This window comes from Porites lutea, chromosome 11 (genome assembly GCF_958299795.1).
Source record: "Porites lutea chromosome 11, jaPorLute2.1, whole genome shotgun sequence".
NCBI classification, from domain to species: domain Eukaryota; kingdom Metazoa; phylum Cnidaria; class Anthozoa; order Scleractinia; family Poritidae; genus Porites; species Porites lutea.
In genome coordinates this window covers 14,083,636-14,110,781 of record NC_133211.1, presented here as the reverse complement: position 1 = coordinate 14,110,781, position 27,146 = coordinate 14,083,636, and the positions used below count along the sequence as shown (strand labels likewise).

General features: G+C 36.3%; 3 protein-coding genes across 3 annotated transcripts in view; 1 reads left to right on the top strand and 2 right to left on the bottom strand.

The window, feature by feature from the left end:
• Positions 1-8,853, bottom strand: part of LOC140952563 (heterogeneous nuclear ribonucleoprotein L-like) — a 28,231-nt gene extending 19,378 nt beyond the window's left edge. The window contains exons 1-3 of the mRNA XM_073401989.1: positions 8,466-8,853; positions 4,999-5,194; positions 397-445 (exon numbers count right to left, since the gene is read on the bottom strand). Coding sequence (XP_073258090.1) covers positions 397-445; positions 4,999-5,194; positions 8,466-8,811 — 591 coding nt within the window. The 5' untranslated portion in view covers positions 8,812-8,853. The remainder of the gene's footprint in view (positions 1-396; positions 446-4,998; positions 5,195-8,465) is intronic.
• Positions 8,854-8,866: 13 nt separating this feature from the next.
• Positions 8,867-18,035, top strand: LOC140953243 (uncharacterized). Its single transcript, XM_073402742.1, has 10 exons — positions 8,867-9,216; positions 9,355-9,405; positions 10,218-10,433; positions 10,660-11,000; positions 13,103-13,285; positions 13,780-13,862; positions 14,690-14,770; positions 14,862-15,070; positions 15,933-16,084; positions 17,139-18,035. The coding sequence occupies exons 1-10, from the start codon at positions 9,049-9,051 to the stop codon at positions 17,749-17,751; spliced, it is 2,097 nt and encodes a 698-aa protein (XP_073258843.1). The 5' UTR covers positions 8,867-9,048; the 3' UTR covers positions 17,752-18,035.
• A 4,477-nt stretch (positions 18,036-22,512) lies between these two features.
• LOC140952926 (ubiquitin-conjugating enzyme E2 G1-like) lies at positions 22,513-27,138 on the bottom strand. Its single transcript, XM_073402381.1, has 5 exons — positions 26,993-27,138; positions 26,803-26,905; positions 26,565-26,662; positions 24,678-24,856; positions 22,513-24,340 (listed from the first exon to the last, which is right to left on the bottom strand). Exons 1-5 carry the CDS (start codon positions 27,039-27,041, stop codon positions 24,260-24,262), a joined length of 510 nt encoding a protein of 169 aa, XP_073258482.1. The 5' UTR covers positions 27,042-27,138; the 3' UTR covers positions 22,513-24,259.
• Positions 27,139-27,146: the final 8 nt, after the last annotated feature.

The following is a 27,146-nucleotide window of genomic DNA, read 5'->3' as shown; positions in this document are numbered from 1 at the left end:
TGGTGCCTGGCGGTGCCGCTCACAGGGTTGTCATGGTTACCTTCATGCTCGCTTGCGGCTCCCTCAGTTTACTCAGGCACCTTCCCCACACCCATTTATTGGTGATAGGTTTAATGAAAACATATGGTCCAGCACTCAAGTGACCTACATCTACAAGTACACAAACCAACTTGAACAAAATACTTGGAAAAGACTGTTGATATTTTTTCTCATTTTCCCCTTCAATGTTGATTTACCGGAAAACTAAATCAAACCTGTGAAACCAATGTTGAGAGGAAAAGCTCAGGAAAGAAACATGTACATGTAATATGTGAAGACCTCATGCATCTTGTGTTTTAGAGATGCATTTTAATTAACTAAAAACTCTAACCAAGGTTGAAGGATAGGCCAACTTACTTCAAATTCCACCAATGCTTGTCTTATTTTTGGCAATAATGTCACGTATCTGTAAAAGAATAAGAGAATGAACCTACAGAGCTAGAGTAAACTTTGTTAAGGTGGCTCTGTTACTAATACTGGCACATTGATCTATGACGACCTTTCCAGGGAAAGAACTCCCACCCGTGCTCATTTTGTAGTCATGAACAAAGGTGCTCAACAGTTCTATCTGAGCCCTGATACAAGGAAGCTTACAAGTCAAGCCTGCCGTTAAAATTACCCCATGTTTTTTTATTCCGGTTCTTTCAGCAGTGAAATTTGCTGTCAGCTGCCAGCCTCTTAGCTGTATCCCTGTAATTTTTTTTGCTTTTATTTCTTGATCAAAGGAGTTTGGAAGTGCCATAGTTTATTTCCTTGTGCTAAGGGAGAGACACAAAATTGCCAAAAAAGGAAAAAAAATTATAGACTGGGGATTAATCAAGAATAACAAAACTATCACTGACAATAATTTAAACTACTTTAAAAAAGGTGTAGCTGAGTAAATTTTGCTATCAAGCTAAGATTTCATCCTCCAATACAACAAACAAGTTTGATACTACATCCTCTCACCACACATCTTATTGCTGTGTGGCAGCACATGAAGGAAAACTGAAGCTTTCAAATTGGCCATTTTTATTATTCTATTCTTCCTATTATTTATTCAGCTGCCAAAATTCAATTCCCTTTCCCAATCAGTAATCTATGAAGATTTAAAGAACAATATTCCTACATTGTGAACGAAAACAAAAAATTGAGGAATTCTCAACGTCTTATACAGTAGTTGCAATGAAATGGTGACCATAGTACAAATTGTTTATTCTTGAGCACATGTCCAATTAAGGAAATGAACACATTTTTTGTTTTTCTACAAAATAAGTGCCATGACCTTTTAAAATTAGCACATGTTGTCATCTTATCAAGGAACCATCTTCACATGTCTCTGTTACAAAACACACATAAACTAAGTGCCTTTACAGTAGTTTTAAAATGATTATCAGGCAAACAAATTTAGAAGTGGTTATCTGTAGTAGTCAGCTTGAAGCTCTGGCAACAAAGCTCCTAGATTTTAAGTTCAATAGCCAGCATGTAAAATATCAGTGAATGACTTGCTTGTAAACAGTAAGGTCATCAGGTCAATTCTGAAGGCATCCAAAACTTGGCCAAGATGCTTTAGAATTAATAAGTCGGCACAAATAGATAAGAGGCTCTACAATAATGTTTTGAAATTAGCTAAACCATTTTTTTTCTTTAAAAAAAAGGACTTTCTGATGAACAAGATTTAGTTTTCAGTCATTCTAAATGCCTTGTATCCAAGTTTTGGAGAAAATCATTCGGTGTTTTAATTTTTCCCTGATCCAAGCGAACCATGTACCAAGAAAACCATTTCAGGGATGAAAAAGAAAACATTCCTAAAATTTTCGACAAGACTCAGAGTCACGACATGTCTTACCAACAATAAGAAAATTTATTTCATCACCATTATGCAACAAACTGTACAAAATTTTATAGTCACTGAGTGATTCCTTACAGTGGATTAGAAATGGATACAAATTGAATAACAATCAATTATGACAGAAGCAGTATTTAAGAAGCCGCTATTTAGCAACTAATGCAATTTATTCAAAAGCTGAGACCAAATTACCAACATTTTTTGGTAAGTACATAGTTGCACGTGCTTCACAACAGTATCAAAAATGCATTAAATTTTTGGTTTCTTTTTCATCCACAGAAGTGCTACATGTAGACTTTGGAATGGGAATACAGGAAACTCAACCACCCTTCCATGTATGTGTACATGGTGGATGCATTGTGTACGTGTCTCTGAGAAAGTCAGACCAAAAATAGCTTTAAAATGGTCAAAAATACAAAAAAATTAGATATCACGAAAGTTTTATCTATAAACTGTCACAAAGCAGTCTTTCTGTCAGCAAGAACAACAGAACAGTAAAATACATCTATATTATCAAATTATTTTCTTGCATCTGCTGATAATCATTTTTTGCCAAAAAGGATTTTTCAGTGATCTTACACATCTTGAATATTGATGAAAAACATTTTTAAATAGCACAGAAATCAGCACATATTTTTATTTTAGTTTCTTCCAGTCCCCCATGTGACATACACATGATGCCCGAGTGATTCTAGTAGTATTAAAAGCAATACAACTAATTATTACGTGATGGTGATAATGTGTTAATGATAAAGCAAATAAACAGTAAAATTCAGTTTCCTTTCTTTACTATGTACTATAATAAAGAAATAAAGGCAATGCAAGTGGTACATAACCAGAAAAAGAAAATTAAAAAAAGAACTATCACCCGCAACTGATTCCATGCATTATTATCTGCAAGCCAAAAATAATCAGAGCTGGGTATTAAAACAAATTTTAGCCAGTGTTGAACAAAGCTGCATTCTGAACTATTATTCAGCTAGAACTGGTACAGAATCCATGAACAACATCAAGGGAAAAAACACGCAGACTGGAAAACATTTCAAATTTAAAAGAACTTCAAATAATCCACTCAAGTCACGCTGATAACTAGAAACTGCAGTCTTACTGTAGTACATGTAAATCAGCCTCCTTGTTTTTGCAAAGGATACTCAAAGAAAAGAATATTAGTATTATTGTGCCTGACTGTTCCTCAGTGCAATATTTGTCCAGCAACCTACATGTACAACCATCACTGAAAACATTTCTGATAAGAAGATTGTTACAAAATAATAACTGCATTATTATTGCGATTTTCAGATAGATTTTCTTGTTCAAATTATTACAATTTTGGTAAAAATCTTTTGCTGAGACTAATTACTGTAAATGTGTAAAAAGTTACACTGTAGCTATTTTTAAAACATAAAATAACTATAACGTTATTAATATTTGCCTGCGTGTAGATGTCTCCTATTTCCTTTGTTGTTAGCACGCAAGCTAAATAATATTTGCAGCATTTTCCAGTAAACTGTCTCAATAACAAAAGTCATTTTTCATATGTCGATTGTTGAGGAGCAAGAGAATCAGCTGAAATTTTTCCCAGAAAGATTTGCTCATTACTTTTGGAGAAGACTTAATCACACATACACTGTAAAAATTTTGCAACTTGCTTTATCAGAATAAAATGAACATTGTACATGGAAAAATAACCATTTAGCACTATGAGAGAAAAAGCAGTCATCATACTATTTGACTGTGCAAATATGTTTACATGTACATGAATAAAATTACAGGTATGTTGTGGGTTAATTTTTCCTTTTTTATTATCATTATCTCACAAAAGAGTGTACACAAACCAAAGAAAAACAACACTGGAAAAAAAAACAAATCGGAAAAATTATACTTCGTTTTTATGGGAAAGGTTCCCAAATGTGGGCAAAATTTTAAGCAGTACTCTATACATACATGTAATTCCCTTGAGGAATTTTCCACTCTTGGATAATAGGGAAGTTATGCAACCACGACAATGATGGCAGTGAAAACGTCACTAATAAAGATATATTTGCGTTCTTTCAAACTTGTTCACGATTATTCCAACCCTTTTAACTTGTCAGGTGTAGGCAAATTTTCCTTAATAAGTTCAGGTATTAGAGACCACATTTGAAGACAAATAAATGGAAGAAAAATTTGTTGTTGTTCACTTACCTCCTCCCAAAACCCAAAATTAAGCAATTTCAGGTCGACATTGTGCAGTGTCAGCAAAGAAATGTATCAAAAAGTTTGATGCATGTGCAGAGTCACTGTTTCTCTCATTTTCAAGTTCTTGTTACCATCAATGTAGGGTTGCACAAACTACCTACTGATAATTAAACCTTAATATATGCTCCCTCATCATATGCACATCACTAAGCATATGCTTTCTTAGTTGTTAAAGAAGGAAAATTGATTCAAATGCAGAGACATTTCTTGAATCATTGTGATCATTTCCTACATTCTCATTACCTTCAGGTTTGTTTGAGTAGTAATTTTGCCAGGAGAAATAAGATTCTGGTCACTCTTGGGAAACAAAGAACTATTATAATAAACACTTTCTGTTTTGCTGGCAGAAGATTTTTGTATTGCATCAACCAGGCCTACATCTGAATGTTGCTCACATGAATTTTGTCCTTCAGGTTTTAAGGTCAAAACTACTAACTACAGTAGGTCAAGGTCATGTTATCCTTATTACATACAGGCAACAGATTGAAACAGCAACATCAATAAGATACTACATACAAGCTGCACTGTGTTGGGTTCTCATTAGTCAAAATTACACACAATTAGAATACAACAGACATGCTATTTTTAATTAATAACTTTGATTTATCATGGAAGTTCTCTTGGTTTTGGCTGGTGGCAATAAGGAATTATGGTTGCCATGGATAGCAACTCTGTCTAGAAGTCTTTTTTTTAACTCACACAAAGATGATTTGTTAGCATAAGCTTTACTTCATGTATTTTAGTCTTAACTGTAAATTCTACCATTATTAATTTCTAAGAGAAGTAAGTTACCACTCTTCTCTCTAGTAAGTTCCTTGTAAAGAGAGAAAAGTGGAATGTACCACACATCAATTTTTGTACCTGATTTTTATGAAATAAAGTCTCATACTCACGTTATTTTCCCGAAAGGTTGAAGAACACCTATTAAGTCTGTTTCCTTGCAGCCATCTGCGACTGCTCGACAGTGGATGACACGTGAAGGAGGTGTATTGTGATGTGCAGTTGAGTTACCAGTTAATGATTGTGGAATACTAATGCTCGAGCTTGATGTTAATGTGGAGATTGAAGAGCTTGGAGAGAGCGAATAACCTGAAATAAATGGCAAGTTTATTAGTGAGTGGGCGCAAGTGGTCAACATGTAATAAAACAATTCTGAGATTCTGTCAGCCACATCTATTATTTCCCCTGAAACCATCGCAAATTAAACGCCCACAGAAATACACTACGAGCAGTGCAAAACACTGATAAATTACATAATGTCCTGAAACTCTAGCCTGCTAGCTACATGTAGTATAAAATATTATGTTAAAAGGTCCAAGGGATTCAGCCAAGTGTATAAATAGTACAATGGAAGGACCTACTTGTGCAGGAACTTGGCTAAGTTAGAAAAGCATGAACAGATTTTTGAAAATCAGGATTTTGTAATAAACTAAGCCACCCCTTTCACATTTATTCACCATAATATGCAGCTGTGAACCTGCATTGTAATTCAGTATCAAGGCCCCAAACCATGTGGATATGGCATCTAGCATCACTGCAGGTTGCTTTTCACACCATTAAATTTTAAGTAACACAAAGCAAGAAAGAGAAAATTCACTCTCTCAGGCAAAATAAGTTTTTGGCTTAAGGCATTCCCTCCCCACATTTTCATTTGCACCTATTAAAAACTGCGCTGCAAAAAAATATAAGAACAATCAGAGAACCATAAATCAAAGCAAGGTTGGGCATTTCAGGGAAATAACATCTGCCTATGAAAGCAATCAATTTTTACAGTCAGCGTTTTGTCTAGCTACAGGGATGCCTTGGAAAAAATCATGGCAGAGATACTGGAAGCATTTTACCATTAATATCTGCAAACATTTGGATGAAATTTCAATAAAAACAATATTGGTCACCAAAGTGCACATTTAAAGGGATAATTTAAGACAACAAAATTTCTCAATGTACATGACATCTTTAGATAAAACTAAAATTTAAGCTCTTTTTTTAGCTGGATTTGTAACAAAAAAAATTGTTCTTCACCATAGCAAATGAAATGACATATTTGTGGTAATAACTGAAAAGCATACTATGATAAAAATAATTGAGCAAAATCAGAAACAGCTGATTTTTATAACAAGACTTCCAACTTATAATGACCTTAACCATTCTTTTTCACTTATTACAAGTTCAGCTTTATTGAAAGACTTGTAACAGCAACAAATACTTCACTAGAAATTATGATGATAATACACAAAAAAAGATGGGCATCTTAGCTTTACTTTTCTGCAATGAAACACTCTCTCAGATAACAATCTTGAGAGGTTAAAAGAAATTGTCATTGATCTGAATCTAAGAAGACATTTTTAAATCACAAAATATTAATTTTGCTTGGTATGAAGTAAACACAAAATTACAAAAGCTTGGTATAAATGAAAGTAGAGTCTGAATCTGATGCAAATTTGCAAGTCTGTAATATACTTTTGTCTGATTGGTTGTTAACCATTTGAGTATTCAGTAATACACATGTACGTTGACCCAGTCTCACAGCATGTGATTCTTGGAATTGAATAATTATTGAAGTTGCCCCAAGCCTAATATTATCATCTTAAAGAAAGTCTTCCCTGCAACAAAGGCCTTTTTCAATGCAACATGGATTTTAATATTGATTTTTTTATGGACTTGCCATTTTGTGAGAATTAGAAATAATCATAGAGAATGTGTTGAGTGTAAATTCCCTCTTCTGTGATATCAGGCGGTCTTGGAATTTTTTCTCTGTTTGCAGTTCCAAAATAGAACAGACTAAAAAGCTTAAAAAGAAGTGTTGAACAAAAACAAAACAACATAATTATACATTTTATATTTACCCTAACAGTGGAGATCTGAATACTCTCGTATTCAGTCTCAAGAGTTCCTAATTAACAAATTCAACCTATGAAAACAACTTGTGGAAATTTTCTTCGACTGACCAATGTTCACTCCTCAAAAAACTCGGCCTAATACCCGAGCTTTTTTACAGCTGAACTTGGCACAATAATTTTAATGAGGTGGAATAAAAACGTTCCACTTAGAAAGGCTCAGTAATGACAATACTGTTGATTACACCATACCCTTGGGAAACTATATTGATTTAGCATTAGGTGAAACAAGGGTATGGGCAAACAACATCACACGGACAAAATCACTGCAGGCCGGTTCCTTGGTTTTACCAGATCAAAGAACAACAATCCAAGAATTAAATCCCAAGGCACGGCCTTATTATTGTGATATGGATCAGTGATTTTCAATTCCTCCTTGGATCAAAATAACAAAGGATGTTACGCTCCAGAGTGTTCACTGGAGTATGGAGTACAAGAGTTAACAATTATCTGCTTCAATAATAATTGTGGCCAATGATCGAGTAAGTGTCTTTTCTTTTATATTTCAATCAAAAAAACCGTAGAGAATGCAAGTAGCTGACATTTATGGAAAATCCATTTATCAGGGTGTCGTGGAAAGACTAGGAAACTATACAGATAATCCGTTACAAGACCTTACAAGGAAGGATCTGCCTCGAAAAAATAACTAGAGAGATAAAGATTGCTGATAGCATATCAAAAAAAGTCTGCTTGACTCCCACGAAAAAGTCAACAACGATATTGCTCTAAGCTTTTCTCATTAACTATTTCCATTCATATCACCAAGGCAGAAGAAATGTACCACGTAAGTTTACGATAAGAGCGACAGAGAATTTTTTTTCTGAGAGAGGAAAATAATCCTTTATGTCAAACTATTAACGCAGATGCATTCCGCGATGAATACAGCTGCGACCGGGCTCAAGTATCAAATGAAAGATATGTTTCTTTCATTATTTCAGGAAGACGGTTTCCAGAAATTGCGTGGTCAATGAGCTCGCAGGAGAATGACAGGGGCTATAATGCAGCATTCAAATGTCATTTCCTCGAGCACGCACTGCGTTTTAATGCGCCCGGCGTTGTAAAGCGGGTTGATTCTTTTTTAAACCCAAGCGGCACAACATTCATGGATTATTGACTAAACGTGACATTCATTTAAAAATAGATGAATTTCCAAGTTTAACAACAATATTGAGACAACAGACACGGGAAGCGCAGACGCGCACAGTAATAGAGCACCTAAGAACATTAACCCAGTTTCGTGCACGCCCAAAGTCAATCCCGAATTTCATCGCTAAATCTCTCACGCGGTTCTTTCACCAGAAGTTCTATCTTTCTTTGTAAAAAAAATTCGTTCCTAAACTGATTACCCCAACTTCCACAATGAAACTTAGTACGCCAGCTGAAATATTTATGATCTCTCCAGTAACGCATTAAGCGATATCAGTATTAAAATTTGTGAAGAAGCTAAGCGCATTGCTGCATACCTGTCGTTGCGGAATATTCCGAAGTGAAACCATTTAACGTGCTGTACTGAACGCCGTACGATGCTGGGTATGTGTATAACGCTGTTGCGTCCGTCTGACCACAAGGATAAGTGTACGAAGAGAAAGAATTCGATGTGAAGGTGTACGGGTATGAATAAAATGCTGATGAGTCACTGGCAACTGGCGAGGAATGCGAGCTTGTGAGAGAGGCGACTGCGTCCGTTCTGTAATATCTGGCGAATTTTGATTCATCGAAGTTGGTTGCTGGTAATTCCATGTCCATTTTAGCCCGTTTGTTCGGACTTTCTATGCCTGTCGCGGCTATCATACCGCCAACATCAGCCATGTTTTCAATGAAATGTTTCCTTATAATAACAGCGATTTACTGAGTCAGCGGGTAATATCAAATGCGTCTCGTTCCAGGCTCTCGCGTTCTTCAACTATGACAAAAATGATTGGCTGGAGCGATGGCAGAAAATATCAACCAATGAAAAGTCGTGATTCAGTGGGAAGATAGCCAGCCATTTTGCTCCGCAAAAAAGAGCGCCATATTGAAAACGAGAAAATCGTAAATAGAAACGCGATGTCTCGTTCGAGGAAAAGTCGAAAATCTACGGAAAATACCAAAGTCGCTGATCACTTTGATGAGCCTTCTAACTGCATAATCTGTTTGGAAACAGTTTCTTGTCGTGGGAAATTGAGTGTCTGCAATCACTGGTTTTGTTTCCCTTGCATTTTGGAATGGGCAGAGGTCAAAATTAGACATTGTTGTTGAATTTGTTCAGATTTGTTATTCAGACTATTAGTATATGTCTCATTTTGGATTCATGGATAAATGTAAATCAGTTATTTACGCTATAATTAACTCGAAGCGTATTTTCTTTCACAGAATACAAATACTTGCCCCATCTGCAAGGCTCGATTTCGTTGCATAACGAAGGTACACAAAAATTATACTTAAAATCTTAAAACTTAAAATCAATGACTTGTTCACCCGGAGAAATCTGAAAAAACTTAATGTGAGAGATAATAACGCTAACTTTAAGATCTTACCGCTAATAGTAAACCCTTTAATTGGTCTTAATTCCTAGCCTTACGTTTCGAAGTTTTAAGCGCCTTACATTTTAATTTCCACTTTTCGATGCGAAATTTACATCCATTTCCATTTCTCGGTTTTATACCAATTAAGCACAGTATCTGTCAGATAAACTTATGTTCATAAAAACAACAGATGTGAGACTATGCAGGTGTGAAAAGGAGAATGATTTTTGCATACATTGCACTACTTTCGGAGTTCATAAGTAGGACTTTCCAATGTGTCAGTTTAAAATACTAACCTTAATCCCTTTAGAATTTTCTCGTCTCTAAGTACGGTATGCCTGAATGTTCCAAATACCGAAACTACCATCATTAATTTTATAAGTTGTGAAATTATTTCGTATTTTTATTTGGAATACTTGGCGGTTGTGCTTGAATGCATGGTAATCCAACATGTATTTTGAATGAGTGTAAAACAGGCAGATGTCTCATTTTTTCTGAACCATGAATATTACATTAAATTTCACATTTTCCGGTTTCAGGTACAGTGCATATTTTGTTTAAATATAAGATTATGTGTAACCAATATTTCACCACAATTAACGTTGAAAATGACACTTAAGTGTCCAGTGTTTGCAGTTTTAAAAGTTTGCATACCTCGAAGATATATTGAATGACCAAATAACCCATTAAGTGTATTAATGTTCCTTTTAGGTTCATTTGAGTCCTTTCAAATCTCCACCAACCAAAGTCCGTGTGGGTGACAAGGATCAGAGAGTGTGGAATGATGATGATGATTTAGTTGCTGAAGATGTTTTTGATGCTCTTGACTTGGTTGAAGATGATTTAGATGATGACTATGAACCACCTATTTATATAAGTAATCCATGGAGTAGGAGTTTGCAAACCAGAGGGCGTCAAAGAGAACCAGTATGTATAGTCAGTGATTTTTGTACCCATAAATAATGTTTTCATTCAGACAAGTTTAGTGCTGTTTTTCATACTCTTTAGTATAAACTGAATCAATGATCATTTTAAAATTTGCATCATTAATGAGCATTTGGACATTTTATCAATAACAACTTGTCAGCCACAAAAAAAAGTTTGAAAAGTTAATTTTGGTGAATAATTAATGATCAATTTGGCATTTTGATAGAGTCAAAGAAGAAGACTTCCCCGGACATCCAGGCAGCTGCATCTTGATCAATATGACTTGGAAGACTCCTTCATTGATGACACCGATGATGTTCTCCAAGAATTTCTTTATTCCACTTACAGCAGAGAGATTAGGAGAAACAATGGTAATATTGTAGACATTGTTATTTCTGATCATGGCGATGATGATGATGATGATGACCATAGTGAAGAGGAGGAGGAATATGACATGGACAGTAGTAATGAAGAAATTGTGGTCCAGAGAGATGAGCCCTATACATTACGTGATAGCCACAGATCTCTCCCAGACTCTTCAAGAACCACAACAAACTCCCTTGACAGGTATATTTATAAAACCGAGTCAAGGGTCATAGAGAGTCAGACCATATGAGTTTTCTTCTCCATGACTTATAAATTATTATAATTATATAAACACTAATGAAATACCAGGTGAGTTACACACAAAAATATTATTGTCACACTTGAAATAAATCGCACCTTGTGCAGCAAAAAATATTAAATTGAAATGGTCTGGTATTCCCTGGAGGGAAGGGGGGTACTTTGAGAAATTTTGGGTGGGGATGTGCCGCTGGCACCCTAGAACTCTTAGCCTATACCAGAGCTAGTTCAAGTGAATTTCGCAACCCTATACTAGACTTAACTCCCCAAATCCCACCCCCCCCCCCCCCCATCCTAGAGTAGCTGTTTTCCAGAAACTACTGAGGTCCAGCCAAAACAAAACCAGTTTGATTTTTTTCATATTTTTGTGTGGAAATTCCCAGTTTCCTTAGTCTAGACTGAAATCTTCAACCAATTGATCAGTTTCCTGTAAAGTAATACCCTATTCTAGACATAAACTCTCTGATTTGTGTAGCCTATCCCAGAGTAAACTGCTTGAAAATCATACCCTTCAGAGTGGCACATACCTATATAGCCCATATATGGAAGTAGCTCCCGTGAGTATTTCACTGGTGTTTGTATAATAAAAACGTTACATGGCCAACTGAAGATACAAAATTTATTTTCTCATGTTGACATATTTCAATACTTGAAGAGAAATTAATATATAAATTAAAGGGTGTGTAGGTACTGTATGCTTGAAATACTAGGTAGGCAGTATGCCCTACATCTGGCTCTCCAAATCATGACTCTATTTCACACCAGAACATGCCATTTTGCACACTCATTTTCAGACCTGGGGCCCGTTTCTCGAAAGTCCCGGTAACTTTACGGGCCCGAAATCAAATATTCAAATCGAAATATAAAGAATAAGAGCGCGGGTCCTGGCTAGCAAACTACTCCATTTTGTTTCACTAAGTAATAGTTTTATCATGCTAGATGCAAAACTATTGAAACCTCGATTTTTAATGTAAACGGAGACAGCTTACCAGGCCTGTTAATTATCGGGACTTTCGAGAAATGGGCCCCTGGCCCTAGTTGTTCAAAAGTTGGATAGCTCTATCCTCTGCATAAGTCGCTATCCGGTGGACAAGTATTAGGAAAACCAACATGGTGTTATCCACTGGATCAGTGACTTATCAGATGGAGAATTCTATCCACCTTTGAACAGCTGGGGCCATAAAATCCATATCCATTTTCAAACCCATCACCTTGTCCAAGTAAAGGTAACATATCATTCCAAGGATTTTTTAGTTGCATTTGACACTGGATGTTCTTATTCATATAGAGCTGAAAAGACAACATGATTATTTCCTCTCTTGGTTCCTTTGAAAATCATACTCAGGATGGTCAATGGAAAATGTCTGGCCAAAAATATGCTTTGTCCTGTCAAATCCTTGGAGAACCAGGCATTTTTTTCTTGTCATATATGCTTGCAATGGAAAAATTGAATTCAGAACATCAGATTTTAATAATATTAAGGTTGGACATTATTGGTGTTATTGGAAAAAAAACAAGAAGAGAAAGACACTACTACAGTGTAGACCATGCATCTTTTAGTTGCAATTTATTGCTTTCTTATTTGTGAAGTCATCTGTGCAAATTTAGGGGTAGCATGGCAGTGTAGTGGTGTGAATTTAAATTGTTTTAGTCTACGTAGTGCTTCTCAATTTTGCAGCTGTCTTGTCAGGTGAGGTGAGGGAGTTGGGGGGGGGGGGGGGGGAGGGCACAACACCATTCATTTCATGCTTCCTAGGAGGCTTCATTTACAAAGAGAGCATAGTAAATATAGTTGTTCGTTATTCAAAAAAAGGGGCCTGAGTTGTTTAAAAGCTGGATAGTGCTATCCAGCGGATAAATCACTATCCAGTGGATAAGTATTAGGGAAACCAATTGCACTATCCACTAGTGGATAGTGATGTATCCGGTGGATAGCACTATCCACCTTTTGAACAACTGGAATCAGGTGGGAGGGGATATACAGTAATGTATTATATATTTGCCTGCCCAAAGATGAATATTCTATTTGTTTATTCCACTTACAGTAGAGAGATAACAAGGAACAGTGTTGTTGCTGATGATGATTATGATGATGATGACAACAATGATGATGGTGAAGAGGAGGAGGAAACCGACACTGCAAGAATTAGTAACAAAATTGTGGCACAGAAAAACAAGCATTATCCATTACGAAACTCTTCAAGAACTAAAACAAACTCCATTGACAGGTACATGTACATGTATTTTTAAATTAAATTATTTTGTTAAACCAGCTCAAGGATCGACTGTAGTCACTCAAGTTCTCTTCTCTGTAAAATGCATGTACAAAAATGACTAATAAGTTTATCATTGGATGTTATTTGGTACAGTCAGCTGAGACAATATTAAAATTATAACACAAGCCAATTGTTTCAACAGTGACCTGGACAAAAACCTTTTTGACAGTTATGTATATTATTATTAACAATAATTATAATGTACTTCTTTTGAAATAAATTTCAAGTAGCACATAGTTACATTCATTTGTGGAGCCTACCTTTAGTATAACCAAAAAAAAATTCACACCAGTAATGAAAAAATTATTTGATCAGAACCAATAACCTGACAAAAACATACCGACATGTTGTAGTATTAACACACACATTTTCTGGGTGTCAGGTTCAGGAAGTACTATAACCATTAGTCAACTTCTTACCATGTTTTTTTGTTGTTGTTGTTTCAGGCTACTTCAGCTAACCGAAGAGCAATCATGTGGTTCACCAGCAAGCAGTGACAGCTTCATTGTCAGTGATAATGAGTCAGATGGTTAGTTTGGATTTTATTTTTGATTAGTGGTCATGCCTGTAATATTACTGAGTTACAGCTGTAGAAACCAAGGAAGGAGATAAAGAGAAGGCTCTTGGCAAGAAAAGTGTTTTGAAGCTAATACCTGTATGGCAATTGAACAAGGTCTGCTGTAAAACAATAATGATGCCTAGAAACCTGGTGTATGACTTGAAAAGACTCCGGCGCTGATGTTGATGATGATGATGATGATGGCTCAGCTTTTGCCTTGTTTCTCTTAAAATTGTTGTTAGGATTATATGAGAAGGTACGCTAGCTGGCCTGGCTTGCCAAGATCCTGGTTGTTTGATCCAAGATCTCTGCAAGCTTGCTAGTATAGTCTGCCTCCTCATGTAAATGCAACAGACATTTTATTTTTTAAGAGGAAACAAGGCAGGAGCTGAGCTAGCTGGTGAAGAGGGACAGCCTGGCGAACTGGGTTGGGTCACCTCATATTAACAGGTCTTAATGCAGCCACAAATTCCACAAACAATGATAAGTTTCTCACTCAACAGCCATGAACTAAACTATGAAGAGGCCAACCTACATCACTGGTTTAAATAAGGACAATTTTTTTCAAGAGTTTGTAACTTTGTTGATAACATTTTGTATTTCATTTGTAACTATCTTGCTTTATCAATTTTCACTGAACACTACTTCATAGAGTTATTTTAAAAATTCCATATTATATATTTATAACTGATACCAGCATTAAGTTGAGGATCCTTTTTTCTCTGTTCAATGCAAATTCTGTACAATATATATTTTTAAGGTTGTTAAATGTAATGTTCCTTTTTCTTGTTCTTTAGATGATCTTAGCAATGATTGGACACCATCAAGCAACTACAGTAAGAATTCAAGGAATAGATGCAGAAACAGAAAGTCGAGTGGTAGGTATCTGTTGGAAAATGTAAATGCATTTGCAAGTATATTTTTACAAGGTGCTTTTTATAACTTTTTTTCATTTTTTTCGTTCTTTAGATGATCTTAGTAGTGACTGGCTATGGTTTGGTAATCATAGTAAGAATTCAAAAGACAGAGGCAAAAACAGAAATCAGGCAAACTCAAGGAGGCTAAGATCCAACTCAAAATGGCCAGCTGGACCATCAAGCACCAGACTTTTCAAACAGTCGCAGAGAAGCAAACAAGTTTCTGATCAGATTCAAAACAATAGCAAAAGGAAAAGACAGGTAAGAAACAATTAAAGAAACCCTTGAACATAATATTACATGCACTAATTATTATTATACATGTAAATTATAATGTGGTTCTTTAATTTGAAGTTATTCTTAGAGTGTACTCAACTGGGACCACTGACACTTTGAAACTGAAACATATAAAAATATTTCCATGATTGGCTAATAACAAATTGATCAAGTCAGACTCCTTTGCTAGTAGGAACTTGACCTTTGATTGGCCAACATTAATGTTGGGTGGTTCTAATTTAGTTTCAGCACTTTAAGTCTAAACTCTGGAGTGTTATCCTTTAGCACTCAGTCTTTTTCACAAACTTACTTTTTGGGAATATTATTGTGGACACTGTTTAGGAGTCACCTCTGCCCCTCTCCTGCCTCCGCATTAACACAGGGTTTATTCTAGAGTACACAATTACAGGATTTCCACTCCACACAAAATTTATGTAAGTATGACAAATGGGCTACCTGAAAAAAATGGATCTTGTGTCTTATGAGGGGTGGACTGATATGTTGGTTGACTCTTGGTCGACATATTGGTCGATGTATCGGCCAAGTATTGGTTGACTGTCAATCAAGTATTGATCAAGTACGGGTTGTCTGTTGATCAAGTACCAATCGAGTATCGGTCGAGTATCGGTCGATACGTGGCCAATAGTCAGTCCCTGATAACAGTCAGTCAATAGTCAGCCGATACTCAGTAGATAGTCAGTCGTTACTTCACCAACGGATCACCAACATATCACTGACATTTCAACGACACTTGGCCAACACCTCAGCTGTGGTGACAAATAGACCTTTTCTAGATGTACGTTAGTAACAGAGTTGATGTAAATTTTGATTTCTCTCCACTGTACAGCAAACCTATATCAGTGATGAAGAATTGCAAGAGTTGACATCTTCAAGAGATAGACAAGTTGAAACTCTTTCATCAGCAAATGGCTGGATCAACACCGCTAGGAAACAAGCAAGAGCTCATACTTCAACTTTATCATCTGATCAAAGAACAAGGTGTAACTTGTTATGTATTAAAAGATAAGTTACCCTGCTCCCCTGGACTTCAGATTAGGGAACTTTGGGTGGAACTTAGTACATTTAAGTACAAGTTCTCAAACCAACTTTGCATGCTTTAGATGATCATTTGTCATCTTACCAATCTTTAATCCCCTTCATTTCTATAAGAGAAGCTGATCTTCTGTTAAGTGGCCATGCTCCATTTACAAGCCAGTTACCAGAGGCTCGGCTGACAAAATTTTCAGTAAATAACTGTCAACCTCTACTTGGCCAACCTTTATTAAGGGTGCATTTATTAGTAGTATTCTGGAATAAGAATACACATACATTTTTCTATAAATCTTCTCCATGGTGATTTTTGGACCACTGGAATGCTAAAATCATGTTAAAAGTTAATTTCAAGTACATTTCTTGATACTACAATGTTGATCAAACATACCCTTAGCAGCCTCTTGTCTCTTCGTGGATGGTGGCCAAATATAGCAGTTTGACTGTAATACAAAGTCATTTTAAAAGAGCCCATGTATATCCCGCAATGTTTGTCATAGGTGTGCTCACTTGATATAAAGGTATAGAGGTGGTGGTTCTATTTTAAAGCCCAGACCAGATAACACACAGGCATTAAAAAAAATGTTATGAGTGAACATTTGCCTGCTGAGTCTGCTTCAAAAGCTAATGACTGCCACATTTGTGAAAGGGCACTGTTGAAGGGTAACATAACTGATTTTCTATTAATTATAATTCATGGACTGGTGGTATGATTCATATCCTCATTGACGATCATTGAAACTGGGTTAATTGATATTTATGTTCACTTGAAACCAGTCAGGATTTGAAAGACTAAAGCCTTGCAGAGGTGACTTTTAAAGTATTATGAAAAATACTGTCCACATAATCTAGAAGTTAGTGGCTGTTTGGTATTGGAGTACACGCTTGGTTGATCCATTGTTGTTCTTGTGTCTAGTTGTGATATTGTTTTGTGTAGTATTTGTTTTCATTCTCTCTCATCGCTTAAGCCTGCTTACTTATTGAGTTTTCTTTTAAATTGAAGGAAAAAGGCTTCTGCAAATGTAAATAGATCAAAGAATACAAGAACAAAACCAAGGAATCCTGTTGAAAGCAGAGAGAGCTCAAGCGATTCAGATATGGAAGTTCTGGGAGATAAGACTAAAATTAAGGAACTACCATGTCACAAGCGAAATAACCAATTCAACAAGGTTAATAATCTGGGAATGAAGAAGAAACAACATATTTCATCATGTACTCCTTCAACATCTTCCTTCATTGCAATGAACGAAGTAACACCCAACAACTCCTCTGATGATGAAAGCAACTTATCTGATGCTATGATTGTTCAACCAACCCCTTGCTCCAAGACAACAAGATCCATATTCACCAAAAGAAGACACAGGTCTCCTATATCTACTTTTGATCAATTAGATGACACAGAAGAGCATCATCTTTGCGAGTTACAAACACAGAACAAGAAAAGACACTCACCAAAATGCACTAATAGGACATTAAATACTCCGGGAAGGAAAAAGACAAAGGCTGCATTCACTGCAGCACTCAGAAGTGATGTTCAGATTACACTTTCTCCATTTGTGAACACAAAAAAACAAAAACGAAAGAGGATTAAGTCCATTAGTAGTGACAGTGATTGATTTATCAATTTAACTTATAACAACAAATTATTGAGTGACTGATCCGTATACGTATATGTAGTCACTATATTAGTTTACTTGATTTTCACATTTAAATGATTGCTGCTCTAGCTTATACCATCAAAAATCAATCGTGCATTGATAGCATTTCCATCCTGATTATCTAACTGGGAGACAATCATAAATTCAACACATTTGCAGAAATTTTCAATTCCCTTAAATTTGCAAAGTAACGGACAAATACAATATATTGTTAACATAGCTAGCACATAACATGCCTACATCTTTTGCGGTATAATAAACCATTCATAAAAATTTCATTAAACATGTAGTTCTTCTGTGGTCAGCGACTGGTTCCTTAGCTGCAATATTATTGCACTGGCCACCTAGGGGAATTTTTTTCTTCAAAGTCTCATTTATGTTCATCTCCTCAGTTGTACACTCATGTAACAAACCAGCAGGTCAAAAACGAAGGTCTAAGTACAGGTCACAAGTGCAAGTTTAGAGTACATGTTACCGTACTATGATGGTAAATAAACAACCTTCTCGCCCTAATCACAATCCGAAATAGAGTTTTTAGCTTAAGGGGAAACTGCCTATCTCAGTTATTTATCAATAGAGCAGTTACCTGCCCTTGTGACCTGTGTCCCATATTTTGTACTTGTGAGCAACAAAACCATATTTCCTCCTGCCAGGTGGAATTCTTCATCATGTAAAAACATGCTCAATTTGCCTATTGATTTCTACTGTTTCGATCAGTTAGTTGACATAATTTTATAGTTGACTAATCTGTTCAACTAAACTGACTAGCATTATTGTTTTCCAAACACAGTGTCGTAATAAATCCCTTACTTAACAGACTCCCCTATCAGTTTCAATCAGTTGGGTTCTTGACTATTTTTTACAGAGCCTTTTCACTCACATGGCCAACAGCTATGAAAATTTATTGGGACAAAAGGAAAATTCGGCATTTGTTGAAAAGGTTGAACTCCACAAGATTCATTTATAACACCAAAATGGCCACCATTTCATTGTTCTGGGGGGGGGGGGTACTGCCATATATGGGCTATATGGGTATTTGCCGCTGTGAAGGGTATGGTTTTCAAGCAGTTTACTCTAGGATAGGATATATAAATCAGAGCGTTTGGGTCTAGAATAGGGTATCATTTTTCAGGAAACTGATCAGTTGGTTGAAGATTTTATCTAGACTGGGGAAACAGCTACTCTAGGATAGGGGGATTTTGGGAGTTTACTCTAGTATAGGGTAGCAAAATTCAGCTGAACTAACTCTGGTATAGGTCAAGGGTTCCAGGGTCCCAGCGGCACATCCCCACCCAGAAATTCCTAAAGTGCCCCCCCCGGGGAAAACAGTCTGTTAAGCAACCTAAGGCTCTATAACAAGGACATTGCATTTGTACCAACTGCATCCATCTTAGAGGGAGTTGATTATTGTAGAACACTAGCTGAAACCATCCCAACCAACTGAAAGTTGCGGTTTCCAACACAGTGGCTGTGGCCACACTTGGGGACTTAAACAGGTTATGCAAGTCAAGCAAAAACAAAAGAGTTTCTTAACCAGCTTAGGCTTGTCACCACCTTGCAAGGTAATGCGATCAGTCTATCATCTCCCCCCATGGGTTCGGGAATGGTCCAAATTTTGGCCTTAACATGTACGCAAGCACAACAGTTTCGAAAATTACATCTTTCGCTCAAAGTTCAGCCTTTCTTTCTCAACACAATTGAGTTAAGACTTTTAAGAAGTCAACCTCTCTTTATCAGTAATACGGGGTCAAATTTTGTCATTCACTCTAAGGCAAGCATTTAAGGTATAAAACGAAACTGTGCAGCATAATTGGATGATTTTGTGAAAGCCTAAATTAAGTCAGGCCACTGGAAAAAATTAACCCACTTAAACTCTTTTAACCAGGTTATGTTCTGAAAAATGTTTTACAGGGTTTTTCAAAAACTAACCTGGTTAACTTACCAAGCGTGGCCACAGCATCCCTATTTCAAGCAGAGGAAAGAAGATACTATCAGCTAGATGTCTTGAAAAAATGCCCCTTTGTTTAAGGAGTATTGGGGAACTGCACTATTGTCTACCATGTCCAGGGTTTCTTCTTCCTAGACCATAATAATATGTGAGTAAAAAGCTCTGGGGAGAGGCATTTATTGCATCTGGTACCCAATGAATTAGCACTCCAAATTTGTTAGAAATCATAGTTGGGTTTGTGTTTAACTTACAATGGAAGCTCTCTTAACAGACACTCTTGTAAGCAGACAGTTCTAATAATGGCCGCCTTCAAAAAACCATTTTTCTCAACTTCCATTTTTACATGCCCATTTCTGAGGGTGTCTGCTTACAAGAGCTTCCACTGTATGTAATGCTCTTCTCTCCAACATGATTCTCAAATATCAGACTGTTCATTCTAAAGAGTCCAAAATAAAATTAAAGGGTATAAAATTTTATCTTGAAGCATAAAAATAAGGTTTCATTTGAATGGCTGCACAAGTGTAACTTTTTCTCGTGATGAATATTATTAAAATTCTGAAAGTGAAACTTTCGACCCTAAGATTGAACTGTATCTTTGAATTCTCTCTCACTGTTTAATCAAACTAAAGACAGTGAGAAAACCAGATGTGATCAAACAAAAATTTGTTCTTTATCAGTATGACAAAAACATGGACAAAGTAGAGAATATGGATACTGTTATAAGGTTTTTGCAAGGGTTAAGGGGAAGCGCACGTGAGAAGCTATTAAACACAGGGACTGATTTTGTCAAGGGATTTCCATAAAAATTATTTATTTTGTGCAGTGTACTCAGCATTTTTTTATGCTTGAATTTTATTTAGCCTGGGTGCAAGTATTTCTTTCTTTGCAACAATAATGATCCTTTTGCCATTTAAGCAAAGTAAATGGAAGACATTTATACACAGGCTAACAGCCATTACTTGTTGAAAGGCTCTCAGTGCAAGCAGTACAGCTCTGCCACTGGAGAGTTTAAGTTTTCTTTTATACTTAACCCAGCTGCACTGTAGTGTATAAAGTGAAAAAGCGCATGCATGTCTACTATAACTACTAATAACAGGGTGTTCTTTGGAAATGCATCGCTGTAAGACCAAAGCATTACGGCTCTGTTTTAACTCAACAGCTTTTACATTAACTTAAAATTAAATAGTGTCCTTAAGCTAGAAAGTGTAACATTCTATTGCATTTCCACAACTGTGTATTTTACTCTTGGGGAGGGTTGGGCAGTGAATCCTGTATGAAAGGTCATAAAGGGATGCTTGTTGAGCAATTATGTAAGACCTCAAAAGAAACCAATCTGGGTGTGGCTCAGCTTTTGTTGCACCACTAAAAGAGACTGCTATAAATAACTTTATAGATGCCCAGGGTGTTTATTTAATTTTAGGGGTCCGAAAGGGGGCGATTAATAGATACGGAATGTGTAAAAGAGAGAACAATCTTTACAATAGAATAGAGTTTACAAGTAGCTGAATATCCAGTCCATCACTATTGATGCCTTAAGGCCCTTTAGAGATCTAAATCTCAAAGCCCAATTTGGAGGTCTGGATCCTCACTTCAAGTTATTGTGTTGTCTCAAGAAACTGAATAAATTTAGTGATTTTGCTTCTTCTTGCTAATAATTCCTAGTATTTTGGGGTAACTTTTATTGGGGGTGCAGCGTGCAAAGAAAGTAGTGTCCGATAGCTCGGGGCTAGTGAATTCTCTTTTTAACTTGCCCGATGGGCAAGTGATGCTTTTTTGAGGAATTCGAATAACAGAAGAACTGTGAAAGCAATTCTGCTCGTCAAAACCTTTTGGGGCTAGTTGAAATGACGTCTGGGCTTGTAAATGCTAGCTTCAGCTTACCCAAATGGCAAGTTGTAAAAATGATTTTCTTTGCACCCTGGGGTGTCTCATATAAACTTAACATCATAAGCGGGCATTTATTACACAAAAGGCATTTGTTTGAGAGAGGGCATGAATTAGATTTTTTTTTGTTCACAGCGGCCAATCCCTAAATGACTATGCATGCGGAGATTTAATTGGTAAAAAAGATGTTCAATTGAATGCTCTCTTCAAATTATACTGTATGATGTCTTACTTACATGTATTTCATATAATAATGTATTTATTTTCACACTAACCTAAGCAGTATATGTATGAAGAAAAATATTAGTTTTCCATCCTCAACACCTTAAGTGAAACTTAAATCTGCAAATTTACACCCCCCTAGCCTACCCCTCACTTCCTCATCAAGATGACAAGCATCCCTGTTTCTTTCATACGGGGGAATGCCCCCCTCCCCCAGGATTTTACTGTGACTTAACAAGTGGTTAAATAATAGTTTATACATGTTTTATACAAGGTGACTCCACGATACAATTTAAATCCCCTGGACGTGCAGCCACCTTTCATAAGTGATCTTGTTTCTTTCCCAGAATTTTCCCCAATTTTTGAAACCACCAAATTTTGACATTTTGGCTGGCTGCCTCAAGGAAGTTTGATGATATCTTGGAACTTGGAAACATAAATTATAAAGTCAAACCTGTATATAACTGCCCTGTATATAGTTGTCACCCTGTAAATTATGGTCACTGGACAACATCCCAAAATTTCAGTTGCCTTATATTTTCTGCAAAGTTGACCTGAATATAGAGGTCACCCTGCATATAATGGCCACCTTGCCATTTCCCAAGGGTGACCGTTGCACACAGGTTTGTAATTAACTTAAAGAAAAATCAAATTTATGTGACTGGTTATGCCAAAGCTCATTCAAGTTTTAATACATTTTTGACGCCCATACAGTATGCACAACATGTACCAGTACTTAAAAAAAAACAGACAATGAAAAAAAAAAATGTAAATTCAACAGAAATATAGTTAAATTTTGTTTACATTTTTGTGCAGAGTCTTGTTGGAAAATGCCTGTCACAAATGGAAATTTTATCAGCAAAAAAAAAGGAAAGAAAAATATTGACTATCAGGTATGTGGAAATACAAATTTGTTACTTCACAACTCAAGCCTAACTAACTGTTATTGTACAGAAATTGTATTAAGTAAACTTGCTCCACAGAACAGGCACTATCATTTCCTGAATTTTTTAAAGTAGCAGAGGAAAGCACAAGGAATGCACAAAGCACAAGTAAGGTCCAAGCGAAGGAGATATATAATCAACACTTTTTTTTTCTTCCCAACCTTTTGCGTGGATAACTCTCACTTGCCCAACTTTACCTTGGCCTTGCCACTGGTTCCTTGAAAAACGAAAAAATATTGCCTCCTCTGTGTTTTCTAAGTTTTCTCCAGAAACACAACCTTTAGTTCAGAGTAATTAACAATCACCTGTCATTCAACCACTGTGACTGTTAGAATGCAATGCATGGGTTGTTAATCTTAAACCTTAGCTTTGTGACTTCCACCTGCAGCCAAACAGATTTGGTAGACGGTCACTGAAATTCATCATGATAGTTCAGTTTGTGACTATTTTTCCTGTTTGATGGTGTTGGTGGTAGCTGACCATAGTTTTTTTGGTCAAATGTTTTTCCCACAATTCAACGGAATTAAGTATGCAAGCATTCACTTCAGTTGATTAAAATATCAAATATTTCCTTTGCCATGTTTCAAAGACAAACAGAAAGTTACAAAAACAGACTAATAAATTGATCAGTGACCTTAACAAGTGATAAGTCTGATCAAGAGCTTAGGCAAAAGCTAATGAAACTGAGCGAAACAAAGCGATTTTTTGCCATGTGTATAGGTCCATTAATTTTGAGAGAGCAATATATTAGCGTAGATGTAATAATAATATTATTATGGTTCGGACAAGGCTGCATGGAGTGTCACAGGCCTTTGTGATTTGAAGTTCTTGATCACATGCGATGATAGTAACTGATAGATTCTACTATACCACCATCTCTATCACCATCTGCTATCAAAACCATTTGGACACACCACTTTTGAGTTCTTAGAAATCCCTACAGCTGATAAGCAACAATATTTTCAAAAAAGTATTGGAAATGAGTGACATAACTTTTGTCTTATGTCATCATTTCAGCTATATAAAATGCTATAGCCATCACTACAGTTTACATCACACCTTTAAGAATAATATTGTTACAAGGAACGTATTTACAATGATGCAAATAGAAGGAATCTAGCACGTAATCACATGTGTTCCAGAAAGATTTGAATTATGTTGATCATACACGTATCATTGATAACTGACTTAATAAATTACAGGAATCATTGTCCAACTCCACTGCTAGTCACATGATCTTACAGGAAATTGGCAAGGCTTGAAATCACGAAAAAAATTATATTGATTACCAATGCAATAGACAAAAAGTAAGCTTAAATCAAGCAACTGCCACTATTTTTAGTTAAACAAGCACAATTTAAAGCTCCCACTAAAATTATTTTGAGCACTTTTCAATTCAATTTACACCTACTGTAATTCTGAATATCAAGGTCTTTAGAATTAGGAAAAAATGTACTGTACAATATTATTAAAGATTATCTTGACTTTTTCTCACACACCGCTTAACATTCTTCTTGAAAGCTCCATGATAATCATTTCTCCACTCTTTCTGTTAAGTCAGACAAAAAGTTGTTTAAGTTAAACTTTACCATTAATCCACCTGGAGACACATAAAATTGAACAAATTTACGTTTGGAACCCCATGACTATCGGATTTATTACGTAAACAATGATTTACGTCATCAGTATGGAATATCTGTTGCTGAGGCGCAGATGTCATTTCTGATGAAACATCCATGGCAGCGAGGAGTGAGGCGAGACAGCTGTTTTTGCAGGCTAATGGTAATATTGTCTTTTAGTAGTGTCACTTGCTTTTACCTTTCCAGGTAAAACAAAACTGTTGAAACTGTTTACTTACAAGTGTTTTTGAAAAACATATTACTTACAGCAGCATCGACGTTGGCTGGTGATTCATCATTTGGATCAGAAATCATTGAAATAACACTCAACAAGATAGTTTCAACAGTGTGAACTGGAAGCCAACGTTCTTCTGCTTTCTCATAACCATATTTGTCTTCACCAGGCTCATGAAGGATAGAAATACAGACTTCACCGTCTTTATGAACTGAAATAAAATTAAAAAAACACCAGTGACCAAATTGCAAATTTTTATATATGCATACAATGTTTACAGTTAGCTATTATGATACCTGAAGGAGAATCATGAGTAAACTGTTAATCCCTATATTATAATCTTTCCTTAGCCCAGGAACAGTTGACCACACCACTGGGGGTACATCCCCTAGTCTTTTAGAATAGTGGTGTGGGTTCTTTTATGTCCCTCAAGAACCAGATAAGTAGAAGTGCTGTGAGGCAGGACCTACAATTTTTTTTTGTCCTTATCCAAGAAGACTAGAAAGTCTATAACCATTTGCAAATGTCATTACACAGACAGCACTTTGTTCTTAGTTATTTAAAGACCCGTAGTGTTAATCCGCCCAGGGTTTGAACCCGCGACCTCCTGCTCAGCAGACCGGCACACTCCAAACTGAGCTAACCAGGTGGCAGTTTACTACAGTCACATGAAAAATAAAATGGGGTCTAACAAGAGAATTCTCCTGATTTATCACATAGACGAAGAGGCAATTTTGCTGTATAAACCTTTACAGTGGCTCTAATAATGCAGCTTCAAAGGTGCTTTTCGAAAAAAATTTCGAAGAGTGAATAGGTTAATAACCTCTGCTAATCTTTTTTGGTAACCAATATAGACACATTTCAAAACTTTACGCCTTGCCAAACAAACAGAGAAAACAAATTCTCCATGATATAAACTCAGGATACATTAAGCAGAAGTGGCAGACCGTGATTTTTGTAACAGTCAATCAAAAACTTGCAGAACATCCAGTGCTCATTACATGCTGTAAGCTTATAACAGGTGGGATTACACTAGCAGTTTTACCCATGGGCAGATGACTGTTGCCCACGGGGGAAGCAACTTTCTGTGGGTGACCGATTTTCCCAAGGTGAATTTGCCTCGGGAAATTTCCATGGATACCGTAGGTAAAAAAGAACAAAAGAATTCCCCATGACGTTTCCCAAATTAGGTTCTGCGAGTTGGTGAGAAACCAAAGCAGCTTAACCAATCATGAACCAGTGAAATGTATTAATTAGTAGTGTTCAACTTGGCAACGAAACCTATGCAAAACTGCACTTAAGTTTGACAACACAACAGGATTTTGAGTACTGCTGTAAATATTTTGGCATTTAACAAGTTCAAAAACACTTTGAGACAATCAGAAATTTAGTTTTTTTCCATCAGTATTCATCCACGATTACTTTCCTCAAGAAGTCGTTAGAGGTTCTTTGAGGAAAAGGTCTAGTGTAACCGCACCTAATATTTTTGTAACAAATTTCTCTTTTTGAGGACTCAAACGTGTTAACTTCTACTGGTCAGAAAAATTCTGAGATCGCCTTGGTCAGCATGGTTTAAGCGTGGAATTAATGGTAGATGCTGAACAAAGAACATCCAATTTTTCTCTTTTTAACATAATGTAGTTAGTGGTGTATAGAAAACACAGCACTGGATTTCACATAAAAATGCTGAAATTCCCTGACATAAATGAAAGCATGGTTGGAATATAACAGATGCACAAACGTGTCTTCCTAATCCCTGGATCATCTCTGCCCTAAACGTTTTCCTTTCAATCTTCACGGATGTTTTGTGCACTAAACGACAGAAGTGGCATTTTTTCCAACAACATCACAACACAATCACAAAGCAAACTAAAACGTGTTACTGAAAAGGTTCACGCAATATGTCCCTGCGTACTTACCATTGGGATGCCAAAACTCCGACACAAATGTCATTTTTGGTGGTCTTTGTGGGTATTCTTTAGGGAAGATCAAATGCGCTTTGAAATAGCCTCCCTCGCTATGGTAAAAATAAAAGAAATTAAACTTAGCACATCGATCGGCCCAATGCGCAAAAATAAACTTTTCACGTATCGATAGAAGTGCATCAAGTCCATATTATGTGCTAACTACAAAGCTAACTCTGAGAAATAAACTTACTAGAATGTTTCTGGGGGTCCTATTATCATCAGTTCCCATTTGAAAAGATTGTCATCATCAACAAGGCCCGCAGAAAAGCCTTCAAGAGGTTTCTTTTGCAGTTCTAGAAAAGAAATCATCGCCATCTTACTGTTAGCATCGCATCAAAATGGAAGAGAAAAGGGTCTTACTTTCGGTTGTAATAACATACCCTGAAGCTGTCTCTTAAGAAGAAGAGTAGCTTGTGTTTCTGCACTCATTTATACCGAAATCTGAACAAAAAATCCCGTTGAAAACCGAGACTATCACAGAGCAGTCTCTCAGAATTTTCGGAACTTCTCACGCATACCCTTTCAATAATCGTC

Bases quoted from the DNA above. Each gene is read 5' to 3' on its own strand.
- LOC140952926 (XM_073402381.1), bottom strand. From the start codon at position 27,041: ATGAGTGCAGAAACACAAGCTACTCTTCTTCTTAAGAGACAGCTTCAG. The intron at 26,663-26,802 runs GTAAGTTTATTT...TTTTTACCATAG, and splicing joins GGACCCCCAGAAACATTCTA to CGAGGGAGGCTATTTCAAAG. The intron at 24,341-24,677 runs GTAAGTAATATG...CTGACTTAACAG, and splicing joins CAGCCAACGTCGATGCTGCT to AAAGAGTGGAGAAATGATTA.
- LOC140953243 (XM_073402742.1), top strand. From the start codon at position 9,049: ATGTCTCGTTCGAGGAAAAGTCGAAAATCTACGGAAAATACCAAAGTC. The intron at 9,217-9,354 runs GTCAAAATTAGA...TTTCTTTCACAG, and splicing joins GCATTTTGGAATGGGCAGAG to AATACAAATACTTGCCCCAT. The intron at 11,001-13,102 runs GTATATTTATAA...TTCCACTTACAG, and splicing joins ACAACAAACTCCCTTGACAG to TAGAGAGATAACAAGGAACA.